Source organism: Pongo pygmaeus, chromosome 16 (genome assembly GCF_028885625.2).
Source record: "Pongo pygmaeus isolate AG05252 chromosome 16, NHGRI_mPonPyg2-v2.0_pri, whole genome shotgun sequence".
Lineage (NCBI taxonomy): Eukaryota > Metazoa > Chordata > Mammalia > Primates > Hominidae > Pongo > Pongo pygmaeus.
The window spans coordinates 74,320,153-74,339,088 of record NC_072389.2 but is presented as its reverse complement, the minus strand read 5'-3'; the positions used below and the strand labels follow the sequence as shown (position 1 = coordinate 74,339,088).

The window sequence follows — 18,936 nt, the reverse complement described above, 5'->3', positions numbered from 1 at the left end:
CCCCCGCCATTCCGCCCACCCCCCTCACTCAGCCACAGAGCAGCCGCCGCGCTCCTCAGCCGCCCCGAAATCTAAAGGGGTCCGTCTCCGGCACCACAACCAAATGGCCGAGCCTCCCTGGCCGGCTGCGCAGCCCGCCCATTGGTCCCTTCCCCCCCCCGCCGCCGCTGCCATTGGCTGTTGCCCGGAGACCCTCGGCGGCGATTGGCTCGGGCCGCTGCCGCTCGTCCGCGGGGCCTCAGATCCCGCCTCCACGGCGATCAGGTTAGTGTGCGCCGCGGGTGCTGGGGGCTCGAGAACCGAGCGGAGCTGGTTGAGCCTTCAAAGTCCTAAAACGCGCGGCCGTGGGTTCGGGGTTTATTGATTGAATTCCGCCGGCGCGGGAGCCTCTGCAGAGAGAGAGCGCGAGAGATGGAGATGGGCAGACGGATTCATTTAGAGCTGCGGAACAGGACGCCCTCTGATGTGAGCATTTGCCAAAAATATCTCTGTCGGTCCATTCTCCTACTTTGTGTGTGTGTATGTGTGTGTGCGCGCTGGGGGGAGGCACTTTTTTTGGGGGGGGGCGCCCGGGAGGTGCGGGTTTGGGGGTCGGACTGCAAGCGAATTGGCAAGGCTGGGGGGTTGCAATGCCATCCGAGCATGTTCCGGCTGCCGCCGCCGCTGCCCTTGGTGTGTGACTACCTGTGCGTGTGCTCCCGCGTGTGCGAGTGTGGGTGCGAGAGTGTGCGTGCGAGTGTGCACCCATCGGGGGCTGGCGGGCGCACGCGTTTGGGTCGGAGAGAATGAGGCGAAATCATCCTCGGAGATCGCTGCTCCCGTGACTCCGTCTGGGGGGAAGATTAACGAGGGAGGAGGAGGAGAGGGGCTGCCTCCTGGATTTAACAACAAAAAAAGGGGGTTTTACATTTTATAAATGTATCCCCCCTTCCGCCCCCCTCCCGCGCCTCCCCCCTCCCTTTCTCTCGCTCGCTCGCTCGCACACACAATAAGTTTGGGGCTTCGCGAGTCCGGTTTAGTTTCTGATAAATGTGGGCCGAGGCCCCCGGGGAGAGCGCATGGGGAGGGGGCTGCAGCGGAGTTGGGAATGGCTGGAGTTTAAAGTGCGTCTTCATTTCTTTGCAGTGATGAGGCGAGAGACGGGGGAGCCATATTTGTAACTTTGTAGTGTTCGTGAACGCGCCCTTTCTCTCCCTCCCTCCCTTTCTCTGCCTCCCTTCCTCTCCTCCTCTTTCTCCCTCACTCTTTCCACCCCACCTTCGGGCCAGATGCTGATGTTTCTTCCTTTCCTTCCGAAGGGAGGATAAATTAGAAGGAGGGGGAGGGATTTTCGAACGTGCTAAAGCACAGATAATCCCCGCGCCTCCCTGCTTCCAGCGATCGCTGGTGCAAGTTGCCCAAAGGCTACGTCCCGGTGCCCCCTCGCCCCAGCTCCTTCCGGCTTCGCCAAGATGCCAGCCTTTGGGCCTTGGTGCCCCCCAGCTCGAACCCCCGGCCCTTCTTTCTCAGGGCTGGGCTCGTCGGCAGCCATTCGGCGCCTGCTTAATAAATGGGCACGGGAAACTTTGTCAGGACGCGAGCTGCCCGGAGCTGGCGCCCGTGGTGGGTACTGGCTGGGTCCACGTTTATGCGGGCATGGCAAACACGCAGCTCTAGGATGGGAGTTTGCCCGCTAGCCGCCGTTATTGATTGGGCAGCGGCGGGAGCACGGCCGAAGGAAACTTACACGGGTGGGAATCGCGAGGCTCGAGCGAAAGCCTACCCCTGAGGAGAGGGAAGGTGAGGGTGGGTGACTCGAACGCTGGTTTTTATTTCTGCCTCCCTCTCGCTTTCAAACCTGAGTGTTTTCGGCGAGTTGGCGGCTCTGGGGCGGAGACCCCGGCCAACTCCCCTCTTGGCCCTTTGGGGGGACCGGGGACGCGCTGGCGGGAGGACGCCCCCAGTCTCAGTGGCCCGAGCTCCATGAGTTGGGAGTTTGGGCAGCACCGTGCGCTGGCCTGTAGCCCCTCTAGCCCGTTAAACCCGAATCCCGGCGAAGGCAGGCCTCGCTTCCTCTTTTCCCTAGTTCCTCCCCCAAACCTGAGTGAGACTTTTGAAAACAAGATCCTTTTTGTCTACCCCCTCCCCGCCTTAACGCAGCTGTGGACTGGAGACGTGCGAGTGCCTTATGGCGCGCAGGGCGGGGAGGGGGCGGCCGCGGGAGAGGAGGGGGCGCCGCCGGTGGAGGCCGGAGTTTCCGCGCACTATTTGCCGGCGGTTTACCTCTCTCCGGCCGCTTTCGTCCCGGCCGGGACCCGGCGCCTGGCGTTTGGGGGCTGGGTGTGGTGATGGGGGAGGGGGTCGGGGCCGCGGTCTTCCCGCGTACTTTCCGGAAGCCCCCTGCGCGGAGGGGGAAGGGCGCCAAGCGCGGGGCCGGGGTCGCCGCTGGTGGGTGCGGGGGCGCGGCTGGCCTGGCGAACCCGACCGACGCTGCCGGTCCCTCGGGAGCGAGCAGGAAAGCGGGTCGAACCGGCTCTTTAAACTTCCCCGAGTGTGTGTGTGTGTTGGGGAGGGGAGCGCACCGCGCCGTACTGGGAGCGATTTCTCACGCTTCGCCCCCTCGCCTCCCAGCCTCGCGGCCCACACGCCTGCCCCCTGCCTGGAGGCGGGGTGGGGCGCGGGTGGCGGAGGAGGGGGCACTTTCTGCACATTTGCGGGGGAGGGGGAGAAAGCTAGCGAAAGAGGGACAAAAGGGGTGGGGGAGGAGGAACTGTATTTTTTTAAACGTTCTTAAGACAAATGGCTCCCGGAGCGCGCCCCCTGCGCCCCTCCCCGCCGCGCTGCCCCCGGGCCCCCCACACACCCACCTTCGGCACCTCTCCCAACTGGGCTCCGGGAGCTGGTGGCCATGCCGCGACGCCGAAATAGGACGAGCAGCCATGTTTCCCGGGGCTCGCGCCGAACGCCCCGCCCCTCCTCCCCGGCGCGGGGCGCGGGGCTCGGAATGCGGGCTCCGGGCTCCGGGCTCCATGTGGCGCGGGGCGCGGGCAGGCGGGCGGCGGGGGTGCAGTACGCGCGGGGCCGGCCTTGTGGCTTTCTAGGCTGGTTTCGAGTTCCAGGTGTTTTATTTATTTATTTTTATTTATTTATTTATTTTAATGGCTAGGCCCACCCGGGGCTGAGCCCGAAGGGCGCCGAGGCATTACTGGGGGGCGGGAGCCGCCGCCAGGGCCCTGCGCGCCTGTGGCACGACTGCCGGGCGCCGGGCTGCCATTTTGTCACCGTGGCTGTTGTCGCTGTGGGGGGCGGGGGGAGCGGAGTCTTGCGCCATCACCCCGACGGCCTCCCGCGCGGAGGAGGCAGGGGGAGTCGGCTTTGGGGACCCCCAGTTGTGCTATGCACCTCGATGGGGGTTTCCGCCCCGCGCCAACGTCCTGAGGCTGTGCTGGAGCGTCACGGCGGCCGCGGCGCCGGGAGGACGACGATCCTCTGTGCAAGTGCCCCCCCAACGCGCTCTCTGCCTCCCCCGCCCTCCTCTCCGGGGTTTCGCCGTTCCTCCTGCAGGCGCTCAGACGTAGTTAAATGTGGCCTTAAGAACTAACCGATCGCTCTGGTGTTTGCTCTTTCGGCGGAAGTGATAGAGTAAGGGGAACATTAAACATGAGGTTCTTTTGGCGGGGGTGAGGGGTGTCGCGCACGCGACTCTAGTGGCCCTGACTGAAGCCAAGGACAGCAGCCTGTTCCCCGGGAGGGAAGAGTTGTCGATCCGTTGGGGAAACGCCCTCCTGGGCTGGGCTCTCCGGGAAGGTAGGTCGAGCTCCGTGTTTCAGGTGGATGTTGCAGCGCCCTGCAAGCTAGGGGAACCCTCCTCCTCGGTCTTAACCTGCTCCTTCCCCCTTTTATTTTTGCCTGGGGGAAGTCAGCTACAATAATAATGAGATCCTAAAGCGAAAGAGAGGGATGAAGGTTTGCTTTTGAAAAAAGTAAACCGCCTTTCTCTGGATGTTGACTTAGGAGCCAGGCAATTCGTCGCGTCGGGTCCTCCGATGCTGGCGTCTCTGAGAATTTTAAAAAGCCGATATAGGTGCTGGTTAAGCACCTCACGAGCTGAACTCTGGTATCTGTGCAGAGACTAACTTTCATGGCAGCGTCCAGCAGAGGCTGCCGTGGAAGCCAGATTTTACTTTGACCTTTGGAATACATCGCATGATGTTTTCCAGGCTGACTTCCTGCCTAATTGGGTTCAAGTAGCATGATATTAACTACAGTTTATGCAAGCCAACCAGGAACTCGCAGGCAGAAAACTGAGCCTGAGTTCCCCTATGGTCATAGTCAGTTGAGTTCTGCTGCTGATAGTAGTTTCGAGTCTGGGGGGCTCCATGATGAAGATGGGCTTAGGAATTACACAGACCTGGGTTTGAATTCCCCCTGCCACAAGGAGGTAGGATACGTTTACCTGCCCTTGTGACCTTGGGCTGGTGAGCTTAACTAACCTACGTTTTTGAAGCTTGCTTTCTTCACCTGTGAAATGGAATAATCCCATTTAATCAGTAAATGATGACAAAACAGATTTGATATGGCCCTCAGTATATGCTGTCTGTATGACAGTGTTAGTCTCGGAGACATATCAGGGTGCTTCCAGGCATTACTTTGAGCTTCTCCATGGTTTAGGATAATAACAATATTAGCTAATGCTTACATAGCAACTACGCTGTGTCTGGCACATTTCTTAAGTGGATTACATGTATCAACTAATTTAGTCCCCACAACAGCACTATGAGGTAGGTATTATTATTATTGTCATTGTGCATATGGAAATTGAGGCATACAGGGGTTATCATGTCACCAGTGAGTGGCAGAACCAGGATTCAAACTCAGCCAGTCTGCATACTCAACCTCTACACTCTACTGCCTCCTTTGAAACACGCTTTTTTCTTAAGATACTGTAAGGAAGAGCTTTTTCTTCTTCAGCTTTGGAGTGGTGCCGCCTTAGAAAGAGAATGAGTTTTCTATTATTGAAGATGCTGAAATGAAGAGTGGAGAGCATCCTGGTTGAAGATATTAGAGGGCCAGGAGGTTCAGGACCAGGGGCTCTGGGTTATCATTTTATGAAGCCATGCACTGAGTTTGCTTTAGCACATCACAGTAGGTTAGGTTGAAGTGGATCTGGCCTTTAAGGTGCTGGGGGACACATTTTGAGTAAGGAGAAGACAGGCAGGAGCTGCTCAGGCAGTCTGCATCTGCAGCCAAAAAAACTCCACATAATTGGCATGTCTTTAGTATCTGGGACATAGTATGCTCATAGCACCTCAGGGATCATCTCACTTAATCATCCCAGCAACTCTTTAAGGGTAGGCCAAGCAGTGCAATGCCACCCCTGTTGTGAGGATGAATCATTTGATTTTTGGAGAGGTTGAGCAACTGGTAGGTGGCACAGCCAGGTTCTCGCACTGCAAAACCACAGGCCCCTTTGGTGGACAGAGATTCCAAGGATTGGATAGTCCATTGGGTCCATGGCCCATTACCAGAATCACATGCGAGGCATGTAAAATGCAGATTCCTGGGCTCCACCCCAATCACAGGAGTACCACAGCAATCACCAAACTGTAACTGAGCTCCCAATTTTTGTACAGTCATAAGCTAAGAATTATTTGTACATATAAACATTGCAGTCAATTTGATGTTATGGAACACTCTTCGAATCCCAATGACATGAAATGTTATTCCCCCAAAAAATAAGAAATCCACTTGTCTCGTTAGCAGATCTCATTACAAAAAAAAAGTGTACTCAGTATATTCTAAACTTTATCAATACAAGAATTGTGGAAATATGTTAGATTTTTCTCTTGTTACAAAAGTCCCTATGTAGTGTTCTTAATTTTGGCTCTTGATAAAGTTTACTATCTGCCCCCTTTGCAGAAGAGGTTTGCTGAAAAGGTGGTTCAGTAGATTGGAGGGTGGGCCCCTGGGATCTGATGTTTTGCTTTGTTTAAGCAAATGGCAAGCCATATATTTGGGTGGTACTCTCAGGGTCTTTTTAAGTCCTTTTATGTGTTCTGTGCCCTTTAAGTAATTGGCACCTAGTGGAAATCAGCCTCAACCCAGGAACTTCCATAGGAAGAGAAATTATCCTTGTTACTGGTTTAGTGTGAAGCACTTCTCGTCTAGAGTTCTGTATAGCCAACTGAAATTCTTCATTGTGTACTCAGAACATGTCAAAGCCTTCTGTGTATCTTGTAGTTGAATGGTCACTCTTAGGTTCTAGATGTCATCTCAGAGATAGAAAGAGCTTTTTAGGTTGCAACGGTTAGAGCTTTGAGGCTTGAAGCAAACGTGGGGCAGCTGTGCACCCAGTGGCTGACATCAGCCTTTCAGAGCCCAGATCTTTGAAAATGACAGATAATCCTGGAATCTCTAGTTTTTGGCCTGCTGCTTTTCTACCATGCGTGTTTCTTGGAGAATGAACCAGCAGCATAGTGGCTTTGAGTTTCGGAAGTTTTTCCCTCTAGCGTCTTGTGCCTGAGCTAATGGACGGAAGGAATGGTTATAAAATTGGCCAGGTCAAGGGAAGGAGGAGATAAATTCAAGGGGACAAATCCTAGTCCCCATAACAGCAGTCTGTGTTATGACAGCAGACCACAGCCCCAGTTCCCTCTCTCGTGCTGCTGCTGCTGCACCACCAGCCTCTCAAGGTGGCTTACTCTAGACTTAACACAGTTGGCCATCTTTCTTTTTTTTTTTTCTTTCCCCGTAACAGTATGAGACTTGTTTCCTTTTTTATTTATTTATTTTATAATTTTTTTAGAGATGGGGTTTTGCCATGTTGCCCAGGCTGGTCTCAAACTCCTGGACTCAAGTGATCTGCCCACCTTGGCATCCCAAAGCGCTAGGATTACAGGTGTGAGCCAGCGTGCCTGGCCCCCTTCTTCAGTACCATTGGAAAGACATCTGCTTGAGCTTTCAGAGCTGGCCATCCCAGAGCTTGGGTCCAAATTAATTACATCACATTGAAATAAAAAACTGCCTGGAAATTGTGTAGGATACTCTTCAGACATCTCATGCCTTCTCTATTTTGTTGCAGTCACTTAGGAAAGGAACAGGGAGCTTGTTGGTGATTGGGCCCTGGCCCACTGAACGTGGCCCAGTTGTCTGGCCTGAATTCTAACTTAGTTTAAGAGGAGGCTCATAGCTCTGCTGTCTAGAGAGGCATTCCTTTAGAAATGTTTGCCACCAGCATCCCTCCTCTTTGTTTTGGCAGTCCATCCCTTGCTCTAGCTAGTTCTCTGGTCTCCTAGGAACTACCCTTTCCCAGTCACCCAGCACCACTGCTTTCAAGTAGAGAAACATGGACCTGACTTTGAATCTTCTATTGCTTTGAAATAGAATTATACAACAAATGATAAATACCCAACAATGATGTTTTCATTAAAGAGATGGAGTCTGGCAGGGACAGAGATTTGTGAAGGCATCTGTTATTCAGAACTTCTCATTTAATAAAATTTGTTGAAACTAGATGAGCAAAGCACCATGGCCCTGAGCCACCTTCTCAGACATGGAAGCAGCCTCCTTGTCTAGAACTAGTTGTCCTGATGATATACAGACTCTAAAGAAGATAAAAGTCCCTTTATTCTACCACACCAAGCCCTGTCCTGGGCCTGCTGGGCCACACCCTGCAACCCAGTGCTTTCTCTCAGATTTATTTTGTTTTAGCTCCACAGCTGCCCCCTGAATTCATTCAGCTACTGTTTCCTTTACCAAAACTTGCTCCAGGCAGCAGATCTAAAAGATCAGCTTACTTACTACTCCACTGTTATTTACTCTAATGTGGATTAAAGTCAGTGCTGTTTTTCCCAGAGGTATTTACATTTGGAGATTCTGGTTTGGTGAGGAAATTACCAGAGAACTATTAAAGACTTGGATGCTCTCCTCAGCTTTGCTGTTAACTAAGTTGGACAAGTTGTTTAGCTTCTTTGAGCCTCTGTTTTCTCCATTCTAAAATTCTAAAATGGGAGTGTTGAATTAGATCAGTGGCTTTCGAACTTTCTGCTCCTAATAGTAAGAAATACATTTTACACCACTACCTGGTATGTACACGCATTCCTGTGTTTTGTGAAAAACCGACACCATGCTCCTCTCTTACTACATATAAAACACTTTTATTCATTAAAAAGAAAACTGACTGGCTTGGACCTACAAATTAGTTTCATTATTTGTTAATGTTTGAAAGCCATTAAAAGATGAATATTAAGGTTTCTTTATACTCAATACTTGTAGTTTGGTTTGAGGGAATGAGAGGATGCCCTTGGTAACTTTGTGAGGCCTCTCCACTGAAGGTCAATCATGACTTCTGTTTTAAACCAGCCCATCCCATCTTCTCCAGCTGTTCTCTTTATGTCTTGCTCCTCTCCCCTCCAACCTTCTCAGCATAAGGACTCAATCCTAGGCTCCTACCCCAGACGGGTGCCTTCCAATGTTCCTGGTGCCAGTGGCCCCCCATCAGCCATGTTCCTCCAGCACCTTCTCCACACTCTTGTCACCCAGGGCCCCATCCTTCAGTGCATTGCACACTTTGCATGCTGGGTCAGGGAAGATTGTGGAGAGAGGACAGTGCACCTGGTTTCCCCCACATAGACTGCGTGGGGGTATGTCCTGCCTCCCCTACTTCCAACTGTGGCACTTGAGCATGCCTCTCTCAGGGCAACTTCCCTTTTTGTCTCCGCAAAATGAGGTTGTAATAGTGCCTGCCACTTACTGTCTGGCACACAGTAAGCTCTCAAGAAATGTTAGCTGTTGTTGCAGTTAGAACGTCATAGCTAGAATACCATAACTGGCATTCACTTAAAAAAAAAAAAACAAAAAACAACTTAGGGCCGGGCGCAGTGGCTCACGCCTGTACTTCCAGCACTTTGGGAGGCCAAGACGGGCAGATCACCTGAGGCCAGGAGTTCAAGAACAGCCTGGCCTTGTCTCTACTAAAAATACAAAAAAAAAAAAAAAAAAAAAATCAGCCGGGTGTGGTGGCAGGTGCCTATAATTCCAGCTACTCTGGAGGCTGAGGCAGGAGAATTACTTGAACCTGGGAGACGGAGGTTGCAGTGTGAGCCGATATCGTGCCACTGCACTCCAGCCTGGGCAACAAGAGCGAAACTCGGTCTCAAAAAAACCCAACTTACATATTCACAGACACCTTACATACAAAAGTAACATTTCTTTCAATGGGAAAAGAGGTTTAGAAGCTAGAGATTCAAACTTACCAGAAGTTACTTTTTCCCACTAGGAATTCACTATAGTCCTGACATTGGACTCTTGATAGTTTCTGCTGAGGGTAAGTGACTTGTCCCTCTTCTGGGCAACTCTTTTTCTTACTGCCCTCAGCAACTATTTCAGGCCTCCACCCCTTCCCTCCTAGCCAGAACGTCCTCTTCACAGAAAATGGAAACCTCCTGTTTTCTTAAGCAGTTGTGAGACTGAACCTGCCTTAATCCCTCCCAGTTCAGTGGTCTTCTTGTCTTGTCCACCCCTCCCTCAGTTCCCTTGTTCCTCCTGGGCACCTAGGCACTCCTGTCCTTTGGATTCTTCTCCAGCTGGGGATGCTTCTCCCATCTTAAAGCAAAGACTCTAATTGATCCTGTGTTGTGCTGTAGTTACTGCCCATCCCACTCTTCTCCCTACTCCCTAAACTTTCTGAATTGTCTGACTATCTTCTCCATCCTGTCACCTCTCTTACTCCACCCCGTGAAGTCTGGTTTGCTTCCTAAATAGTGCCGAGAATCTCAACAGCCTTCCTTTCTTATCTTGCATGATGTCTCAGTGGCGGGATTCAGCATTCTTTTTTTTTTTTTTTTCCAGACAGAGTCTCACTCTGTGGCTCAGGTTGGAGTGCACAGTGGCATGATCTCAGCTCACTGCAACCTCCACCTCCTGGGTTCAAGCGATTCTCGTGCCTCAGCCTCCCGAGTAGCTGGGATTACAGGTGCCCACCACCACGCCCGGATAATTTTTTTATTTTTAGTAGAGAAGGGGTTTCACCATGTTGGATAGGCTGGTCTCGAACTCCTGACCTCAAGTGATCTGCCTGCCTCGGCCTCCCAAAGTGCTGGGATTACAGGCGTGAGCCACTGCGCCCGGCCGGGATTCAGCACTCTTGACTTTATGATAGATGTTCCCCTCCTTGGCTCTCCCTTTCTCTGGTATATCTTCTACGGCTCTAGTCACTCCTCAGTTTCTGGTGTCGTGTTGCTCTCCTGTTTAGCCATGAAGTACTGACTTAGTCAAACTTGGGCACTGGGCATTCTTATCCTGTATTCTCTCCAACTGGAAATTTGTCCTCCCTCACTGACAGCTGCAGGTGCTGCATGCTGCTCTCTGAGGTTTGAAGTTTACCGCTTGAGTAAGCTCAAGACCCACCTGATGTCTCCACCTGGGTGCTCCAAAAGTGCCCTACTCTTAAGTCCAAAGGGAACCCGTCCTCTGTCCCTTGCCCCCCACTGCCCACACACACACACACACACACACACACACACACACACACACACGATCCTCTTTCCATCCATCATCATCACAAGTCTTGTCTGTTTAAAACATGCTCTGTTGCTTGCCACTGATCTCCCTGTATCATAGTCTAGTCTTCTTGAAGCCATGCTGTGACCTTCGACTAGAATGATCTTATCAAAACACACACATAACTATGTCACCCCATACTTAAAATTCACCATTGTTTCTAGGATAAAGTCCCAAATCTTTAATAAGACCAACAAGGTGCTGCATGGTCTGGCCACTTCCCGTCATGTGTTCCCTTGCCCCACTGTGTGTGGGCCTCCCTGGCTGCCTCTCACTCCTGCAAACCTGCACCACACTGAGATCGCCACTGTATCCGGTTAGCAGCTAGTCATCTTTACCGTCTCCAGCCTCCTCCGTCAGGTTTAGATCTAGTTCTTTTGCCAGAAAACTCTTACAGAACTTTTCCCTCAGAGTGCTTCATTTTGTAACTACATATTCCAGATTATGAGTGTTTAATTAGCATCTCTGTCCCCTTGCCTAGTGGGTGCACTGCACGATTTGAGGGACTTGCTTTTGCTCATCATTGTGGTCTTCAGAGCTCCACACTGTGCCTGGCACGTGGTAAGCATTCTAGAAGTACTGATGGAGTGAAGGATCTGTGGTACTTACACCTTCTTGTCACTTTCATCACCTACCGGTTGGTACATCAAGCACGAAGCCACTGAAACGAAGTGCACACCTTCACACTCGCACCCCCACCCCCGCTGGTGTGAGTTTCTGATGGAGTTGCTCTGGGTGGGTGATGCATACTTCTCAGGTCACTGGTCATCACGTTTTTCTCATTATCGCATCCCTTATTAGTAAACAATTTGAACCTGAGCCCCAGTATATCTACCTTGCAGTTATGGATTATTCACATACACTACCTATAAATATGTACATTATAAAATGTAACGCCAAAAATATAAATTAAAAAGGATACGTTTAAAAATCTAAAAAGTCCTGAAATTCTTCCATCCCAGTGGATTGTCTTGGGCAGTCCACATAAGAGACTACTGTTCTAATTAATTGCTCGTTTTATTTTAAATTCAGTTACTAAAGTTCACTCTGTAAAAGAAATGCTCATACCTTCCCAGACACTGCTTGTTAAGATCTCTCCAGCTGTAGTGTGTGATGAGTAGGGGTGGGGGACATTCACAGTCCCCCTTTAATATAATAAGCTAGCTTGCCCGAAATCCTTGGTGAATCGAGGCTCCACTGCCGTGTGTCAGCTTGGTGCTCTTTGTTTAGGCTGTGTGGACAGATCCACCAAAGTCCCCTCCAGTCACCCCTGGGGTCCCACAGCGGTAAACCCCCAGGTTCTCTCTGCCCATGTCCTTAGAGGCCAAGAAATAGCTACGATAAGTATTCCATCAGCCATAGACTCAGGGTGGGTGGGAAGGTGGCTTTCTCCTAGTTATCTTGGAGTGGGGAACAAGTAAGAGGCAGGATGTGTGGCCTGGAAGGGCAGAGACAGAGGTGCACAGTGAAGCTTGAAAGAGAGAGGCCCGCAGAGTGTCTTTGCTGAGAGATTTCAGCAAAGTTGTGCTGGGACTCTGCAGCCAGCAGTGCCCGGTGCTGGGTTTCTGGATTCTGCTGCCTCCTGTAGAATTCGTGAGAACTATGTGTGTATGCATGTGCGTGTGCAGGGGGTGATAGGGTGGAGGCAAGGGCCTGTCATTCTAAATTTAGAGGAATGACTTTCAGATTTCTTCAGGGACCATGCTTCTGGAGGAGGGACTCATCTTCACTTTATATAACCAACTCTCACCTTAGCCATTGGCTTCATGGGCAGGCCTAAGTGGTGTAACTGAATGGACGGGTGAGGGGAGTCCACTGATATGGCCTGTGTGCCCAGCATCCAGAATGAGACAAGGAGTTGTATAAATGCTATGTAAGTATTTTTGTAGCAAATTTAATTTCTTGAATCCAGTCCTTGCATCCTGGGCTGGGTAGGGGAGAAGAGAGTGGTTATAGAGGATGGTGGTGCCTGGCTCCTGTGGTGGAGCTGGGGTGATGGAGCATAGCACATACACTGCAGGGAAGAAGGTGTGTGGTTAGTAAAGCAGATTTCAACCCCAGCTGTGGATCAGAACTGCCAGGGGAGCATCTGAAGCAATACCCAGGCTCTGCCTGAACTGAATCAGTCTCTGAGGGTGGTGCCCCAGTCTGTGTATTTTTAGAAAGCTCTAAAGGGGACTCTAAAGCACAGTTGGGAACCACCCCATGGAGCAGGGTGCAGAGCCTCACAGCAGGTAGGAAGAAGTAACTAAGTGGAAACTAGAGGAAAATGCAGTAGAGAAACCAGGAAACAGGAAAGAAGGATGCAGGATTTAACCTGCTGGGGTACAGGGATCCACTCCTTGACCTGCCTCCCACATCCCGACCACCTTGGGATTGTTCACCCAACCATGTTCTGCTCATCACACTTGGAATTTTTCACGTACGTGTATCTCAGGATGCTGCTCCTGGGAGTGTCAAGTGAGCGTTACTGATGAAGACTGGACTCGGCCCATCCTTCTTGTCCAGCTCTTGAGAGGCCGTGGACCTTTTGTAAAAGGGCGGGGGCCCAGGCACAGACCCAGGCAATCAGGTACAGTGGGCAGTAGTGCTTGAGAACTGCTGAGCCTGAGGATGTTGGCAGGTCACCTCACTGAGCCTCAGTTGCCACATCCGGGAAATGGTGAATAACCTGCTTCCCAGAGCTTGTTGTTAGGACCGAAAGAAATATCGTTTATGCCAGGTATGTGTTGTAGACGGACCCAGAAGGTTAGATTCTACCCGTCAGGGCTTGAATGAGCTGATTGGTCAGCGGTGGGGGTGGGGTGGAGTCAGCCCCTCTCCAGAAGGTGCTTGCTGGGGTGGGAGCAAGTCTGAGAAGAGCTGTCTCAGCCTGCCCCAGGAGGAGGCGTCGCCTGGAGCTGTTGAAGCAGAGGGGAGGGGCAGGGAGGCTCTGGGCAAAGGAGAGACTCCCCCCAGTTTTTTGTGGAGGTGGGGCGGGAGGGATACCAGCCAAGCTGCAGGCATCCCCTGCGCCCGGGCCTCTTCTGGGGTGGGGGCTTTTGCCCTGGCTCACCTTTTCTGTAGCAGTTGTTCTGTGACCCTAGCCTCCTTGCCTTTAAACTCCCCTTCTGGCTGCAGAAGTCTGGGCCAGCCTCTCCCAGTCCTTTATCTTTCATTCATACAGCTCCTGAGAGGTCCCCTTTTCTGGGAAGCCCTCCTCAACTCACTGGAAGAAAGGGAGCAAATTGTGTCCACCTAGGTGACAAAAAGGTAAAAGTCCTGGGGACTTCCAGGGCACGCAGCAGCGTTCGCCTCTCAGCCAAGTCCAATAGCACTCACTTAGGTGTGCATCTGTGGCTTTCTCTCTGTCTGGTCAGTGCTCCTTTATATGTCCATACGCCCTGCCAGAGGGCAGCATTGAGGGTGTACAGAGCCCAGTGTGACTCTCCTGCAGCTGGGGACATAGAAGAGCTCTGTGACGATGGCAGATGTGGTTCTCCAGCCTCTCGCCTGGCTGCCAGTGGGAGTAGCCTGTCTGTTCTGGCACAGGGGGCTGTTCCATATGGAGGGCCAGAAACTGGCCTTCACAGCCACCCAGGCATTCCTTCCACTTCTGCACGTCTTCCTTTCCCCATGAAGATTTGAGTATACCCTGGTTGTGGCCTCTGAAGACTGGGCAGGCATGTACTTTGTGAAGCTCTCAGCTGTCTCTGATAGGCCTGATGAAGCCTATCTGCAGAGGTTGGCCTGAAGCCATAATGAGCAGTTCTGTTCTTTTTAGCCCTTGTCTAGTTTATGGCTCTGTTGCAGACATGCCTTTCTGTGTCATGGTTAAAAGTACTGGTGTGTCTGTGCATATAGGTGTGGTCTGTGAGTCTGGGAAAGCTTCTCCTAGAGGAGAGCCCTCCAGGGTTGCTCTTTGGGGTAGGAGTAGTGGGAGCGGAAATGGAATGCTGACTGCCCTCTTAAAGCCAAAAGGGTACTTCATTCAGGGCAGGCAGTTGGCATATGTAGGCACTCAGGAGTCTTCCTTCAGTTTCAGCGGCCAGTGGTCATCATCAGGAGCGGCAAGGTTGGATATGGGAGTGAGAATGTGCCTCTGAGATTGACCAGTGGCCATAGACTCCAGCAAGATGTGGATCTTGGTCTGAGAGGCACCCACTGTACCAGAAACCAGACTTGTATCGAGCAAATGGCTTATTAGCCCCAGGAGGCTTATTACTGCCACAAATGTCCCTGATGGTGAGCAGCACTTGGCCGTTACTGTCTGATGTTAACCAGAGTTATGGGGGTGGTTTCTGCAAATACACAATACTGTGGAGGGGTTATGTGGCTTACCCAGAGGTGCCCAGATAGCAAATGAAGGTGCAAGATTGGAATCCCTGTCTTTCTGATTGACCCTTGGCTTGGCTAATTCATTCATTCATTCATTCCACACACATTGATGAATGCCGACTCTGTACTGGGTTCTGTTCTAGGAACTAGACAGACACATCACCTGTGCTGCTCTTGTGGGGCTTCTGTTCCGCTGGGGGAGACAGTCAGTAGTAAGCCTTTAAGCAAAGGCATGGCTGCTGGTGTGATGAGTGCCATGAAGACCCATAAAGCTGTGTTAAAGGAGATGAGTGGTCCAGGAAGGCCTCTCTGAGGAGGTGGCATTTGAGCACTCAAGTGCCTTACACTGGACTTGTGACCCCATGAGCTGGAACTTAGGATATCTGATCTAGAAGTACCTCCAGAAGTCCTCTTCCCAATAAACAAGCTAAGGCCCAGTGAGCTTAAGGTGTGAATTCATGGGGTGATTCATGGGAAAGATGAAATTAAACCCAAGAAGGACAAGTATAATAGCCGGCCACTGCTCTGCTCACACCAGCCTTGGGCTCTAGCCCTCTGCCTTTTCATCCCAGAATGTGTTTTATTATCCTCAAGACTCAGCCCTTTGAAAGATTTAGACTTCCAAATTGCATTTATTAACAATAATAAATTTATTTTCTCATGGCTGGGTGTGGGGAGGGGGTAGAAATTTTAAACATATTTGTGACGGTTGATCAGCCCTCCAGGTAAGGCAATGGCTGACTACCTGGAGCTGGTGTTTTTCCTGCCTAGGCAGAGACACCGCCCAATTTTGTACCACCAGCTGCTGTCACTGTCAGAGTGGAATTTCCATTGGTGTTTCTGAAATAGCAGTGTTTCTTGGAGTACCCCCATTACTACTTTCTGGATTCCATCTGGACCTGGTTTAGGGGGTTAGATGCTTTTGAATGGGGGCTGGAGAGACCCTACTGATGCCTCTGACCAGAGATGGTGAGGCAGGACTCAGAGGGCCCCCAGGGTTTATTTTAGGGAGAGAGAAGCCCACAGTTAAATCAGAGGTCACAAATACAGCAGCAGACCCCACCTCTCCAAAGGACCAGGCTGAGCCATAATTGGCCAATAGTTTCATCTAGAAGCAGGCATCCTACATCAATTTGAAAGGAGCTTCTGGTTGAAGTAAGACTTTATTAATTAGCCTGTTAGGAAAACAGCTTCCCAGTATTATGAGGGCTGGATAATTTCATGCCCAGTGTTTTTCTTGGAGCTTCTAAAAGGAAGACATGGCCGCGTGCAGTGGCTCACACCTACAATCTCAGCATGTTGGGAGGTCGAGGCAGGTGGATCACGAGGCCAGGAGATCAAGACCATCCTGGCTAACATAGTGAAATCCCATCTCTACAAAAATACAAAAATTAACTGGGCATGGTGGTGGGCGCCTGTAATCCCAGCTACTCAGGAGGCTGAGGCAGGAGAATCAGTTGAACCCGGGAGTCAGAGGTTGCAGTGAACCGAGATTGCGCCACTACACTCCAGCCTGGCCACAGAGCGAGACTCCATCTCAGAAAACAAGGGAAGACACTAGATTTTCATTTTTGTACTAAATAGAAAAAGTAATATCTTTTTTAAAATGTGTTTTGTTTTTAACTGTTTGTTCATGCCAATGTGCCAGGCACCATATTTATTCTTTAATCTATACAGAAATGCTGCTGGATGAATGGAATTATGCTCACTCTGCCAATGAGGGAACCAAGGCTCAGAAAGGTTAAGTAACCAACCTAAGGTCAGATAGTACTGAGGAGCTGTGCTTGGATACAAAACCAGGTCATCTAACCTGGAATCTTAGCTTTGACCCCCAACCTTCTCCCGGCAACTTTGGTGATGATATGGTAATACCCTAGACTCTTGACTTGACTTTACTTTCTCTTCTCTGTTATAAAATCTGCTACATTTATTTTCCTGGGAAAACGAAATAGATTATGCCAAAAGTTCTGATTTTTAAAAATGTTTTATTGTGGGCCAGGCACAGTGGCTCACGCCTGTAATCCCAGGACTTTGGGAGGCCGAGGTGGGCGGATCGTGAGGTCAGGAGATCAAGACCATCCTGGCCAACATGGTGAAACCCCATGTCTACTAAAAATACAAAAATTAACTGGGCTTGGTGGCGCACGCCTGTAATCCCAGCTACTCAGGAGGCTGAGGCAGGAGAATCCCTTGAACCTGAGAGGCGGAGGTTGTAGTGAGCCCAGGTTGTGCCACTGCACTCCAGCCTGGCAACAGAGCAAGGAGTCTGTCTCAAAAAAAAAAAAAAAAAGTTTGATTGTGAAATAGAGCACATAAAACCAAACAATATGTGTGAGATTTAATGATTTTTGTCCTATTTTTTTTCTATTTATTATTTAATACTTTCAGGGATATCCTAGTAAAAGCGACTTTCCATGTGCCTGCCTGTGCCTCTCTGTGCCAGGGTCTTAAGAAATGTGTCTGGGTTTCCCCTGTGGCTCTGACACTCCATCAAACACCAGGGCTTGTGCACGCAGGTGAGAAGCATATCCAGGTGCCTCAGAGATATTGAAGAGGGTCTGGAATGTGGGAGAAAGGCAAATGGCTTTCCAATAAAAGTAGGCTAAGACATAATTAGGGGCTTAGGTACTGCTTTAAAAAATAAGTAGCAGTGTATTCCCGACTCCTCTAAGAAAAGAGAATTGCTTATTGTGGAACAGGCACAGCAATGCAGTGTCTTTGCCTGGAACACCTTGCTGCTGCCATCACTAAGACCCATTCTGGGATAAGAGGAGGCTTACCCCTTATTGAGTATCTACCATGAGCTTTGTGTGGTCCTTGCTTGCTAGGTACTTGGCAAGCATTATCTTTTTGACCTTTTAAAACACCCCTGAGGTGTAGGTATGGCCACCCATTTCCTGACAGAGATTGGCCAACAAAGGTCAGATGGCTTCCAGGGCACACTGAGCGGCCCTTGTGTGTTGGAATGTTCCCTTCTGTTTGTCCCTCCCAGGCTGGACACTTTGGGAGCAGAAGTCAAAGACACCTTTATCATTGTACCCTCAGCACCTGGTGTAGTGCCTGGGATTTAGTAGTTCTGAGGAGCATGTACTGAATGAATGGAGGTTAAGTAACTTAGACATTAGATAATAGGACTCTGGGCTGGGCACAATGACTCACGTCTGTAATCCCAGCACTTTGGGAGGCCAAGGTGGGTGGATCACCTGAGGTCAGGAGTTCGAGACCAGCCTGACCAACATGGCGAAACCCCATCTCTACCAAAAATATAAAAAATTAGCGGGGCATGATGGCACATACATGTAATCCCAGCTACTTGGGAAGCCGAGGCAGGAGAATCGCTTGAACCTGGGAGGTGGAAGTTGCGCTGAGCCAAGATGGCGTCACTGCACTCCAGCCTGGGTGACAAGAACAAAATTCCGTCTCAAATAAATAAATAAGATAATAGGACTCTGAGGCTGTATGACGGCCACCATATAGGTCAGAAAGGGGATCTGATTCCAGCTCTTATCAATAAGCTAGGTGAATGCAAACTGACTTGCCCAAGCTTATTGATATTGCAAAATTATTTATTATGCAAAAGATTGGAAGCAACCCAGATACTCATCAATAAGAGACTGGTTAAGAAAAATGATGACACACTATGTAGTTGCAAATAAGAAACAAAGAGGGTTTTTATGTACTCTGTTACACAAACTCCATGAAAAAAAGGCAAGGCAATGATTAGTATAATATGCTAGATTTTTAATAAAAGAAGAAATAAGATTCTGAATTTGCTTGTATGTGTGTGAACGTTCTAGAGAGATGCTTAGCAGGTGGTATAGTTGACTGGGCAGACAGAGGATAAGATAGGAGGGAGAGTTAACTGTATATCATATATTTTGGTTTTAAAACCATGAGAATGAATGTGTTAGTCAAAAAATTGAAAAGGGAAAAAAAAAAAGGTGACCTTGAACCAGCGAGTCCACTGACCTGTGCATTAGCCTCCCTATCTGTATGGTGAGGCAGTTGGACCAGATTGAGACTCCTTAGTCTGAAGTGGGATGTTGTGAATATTGTATTTCTCAGGCTTTCATGGACTTT

The 18,936-nt window shown here is 50.2% G+C and overlaps 1 protein-coding gene across 1 annotated transcript in view; it reads left to right on the top strand.

Moving 5' to 3' along the window:
- The first annotated feature begins 237 nt into the window (after positions 1-237).
- The window catches only part of ANP32A (acidic nuclear phosphoprotein 32 family member A), a 41,795-nt gene continuing 23,096 nt past the window's right edge, over positions 238-18,936 (top strand). Inside the window, exon 1 of the mRNA XM_054450904.2 lies at positions 238-465. Coding sequence (XP_054306879.1) covers positions 412-465 — 54 coding nt within the window. The 5' untranslated portion in view covers positions 238-411. The remainder of the gene's footprint in view (positions 466-18,936) is intronic.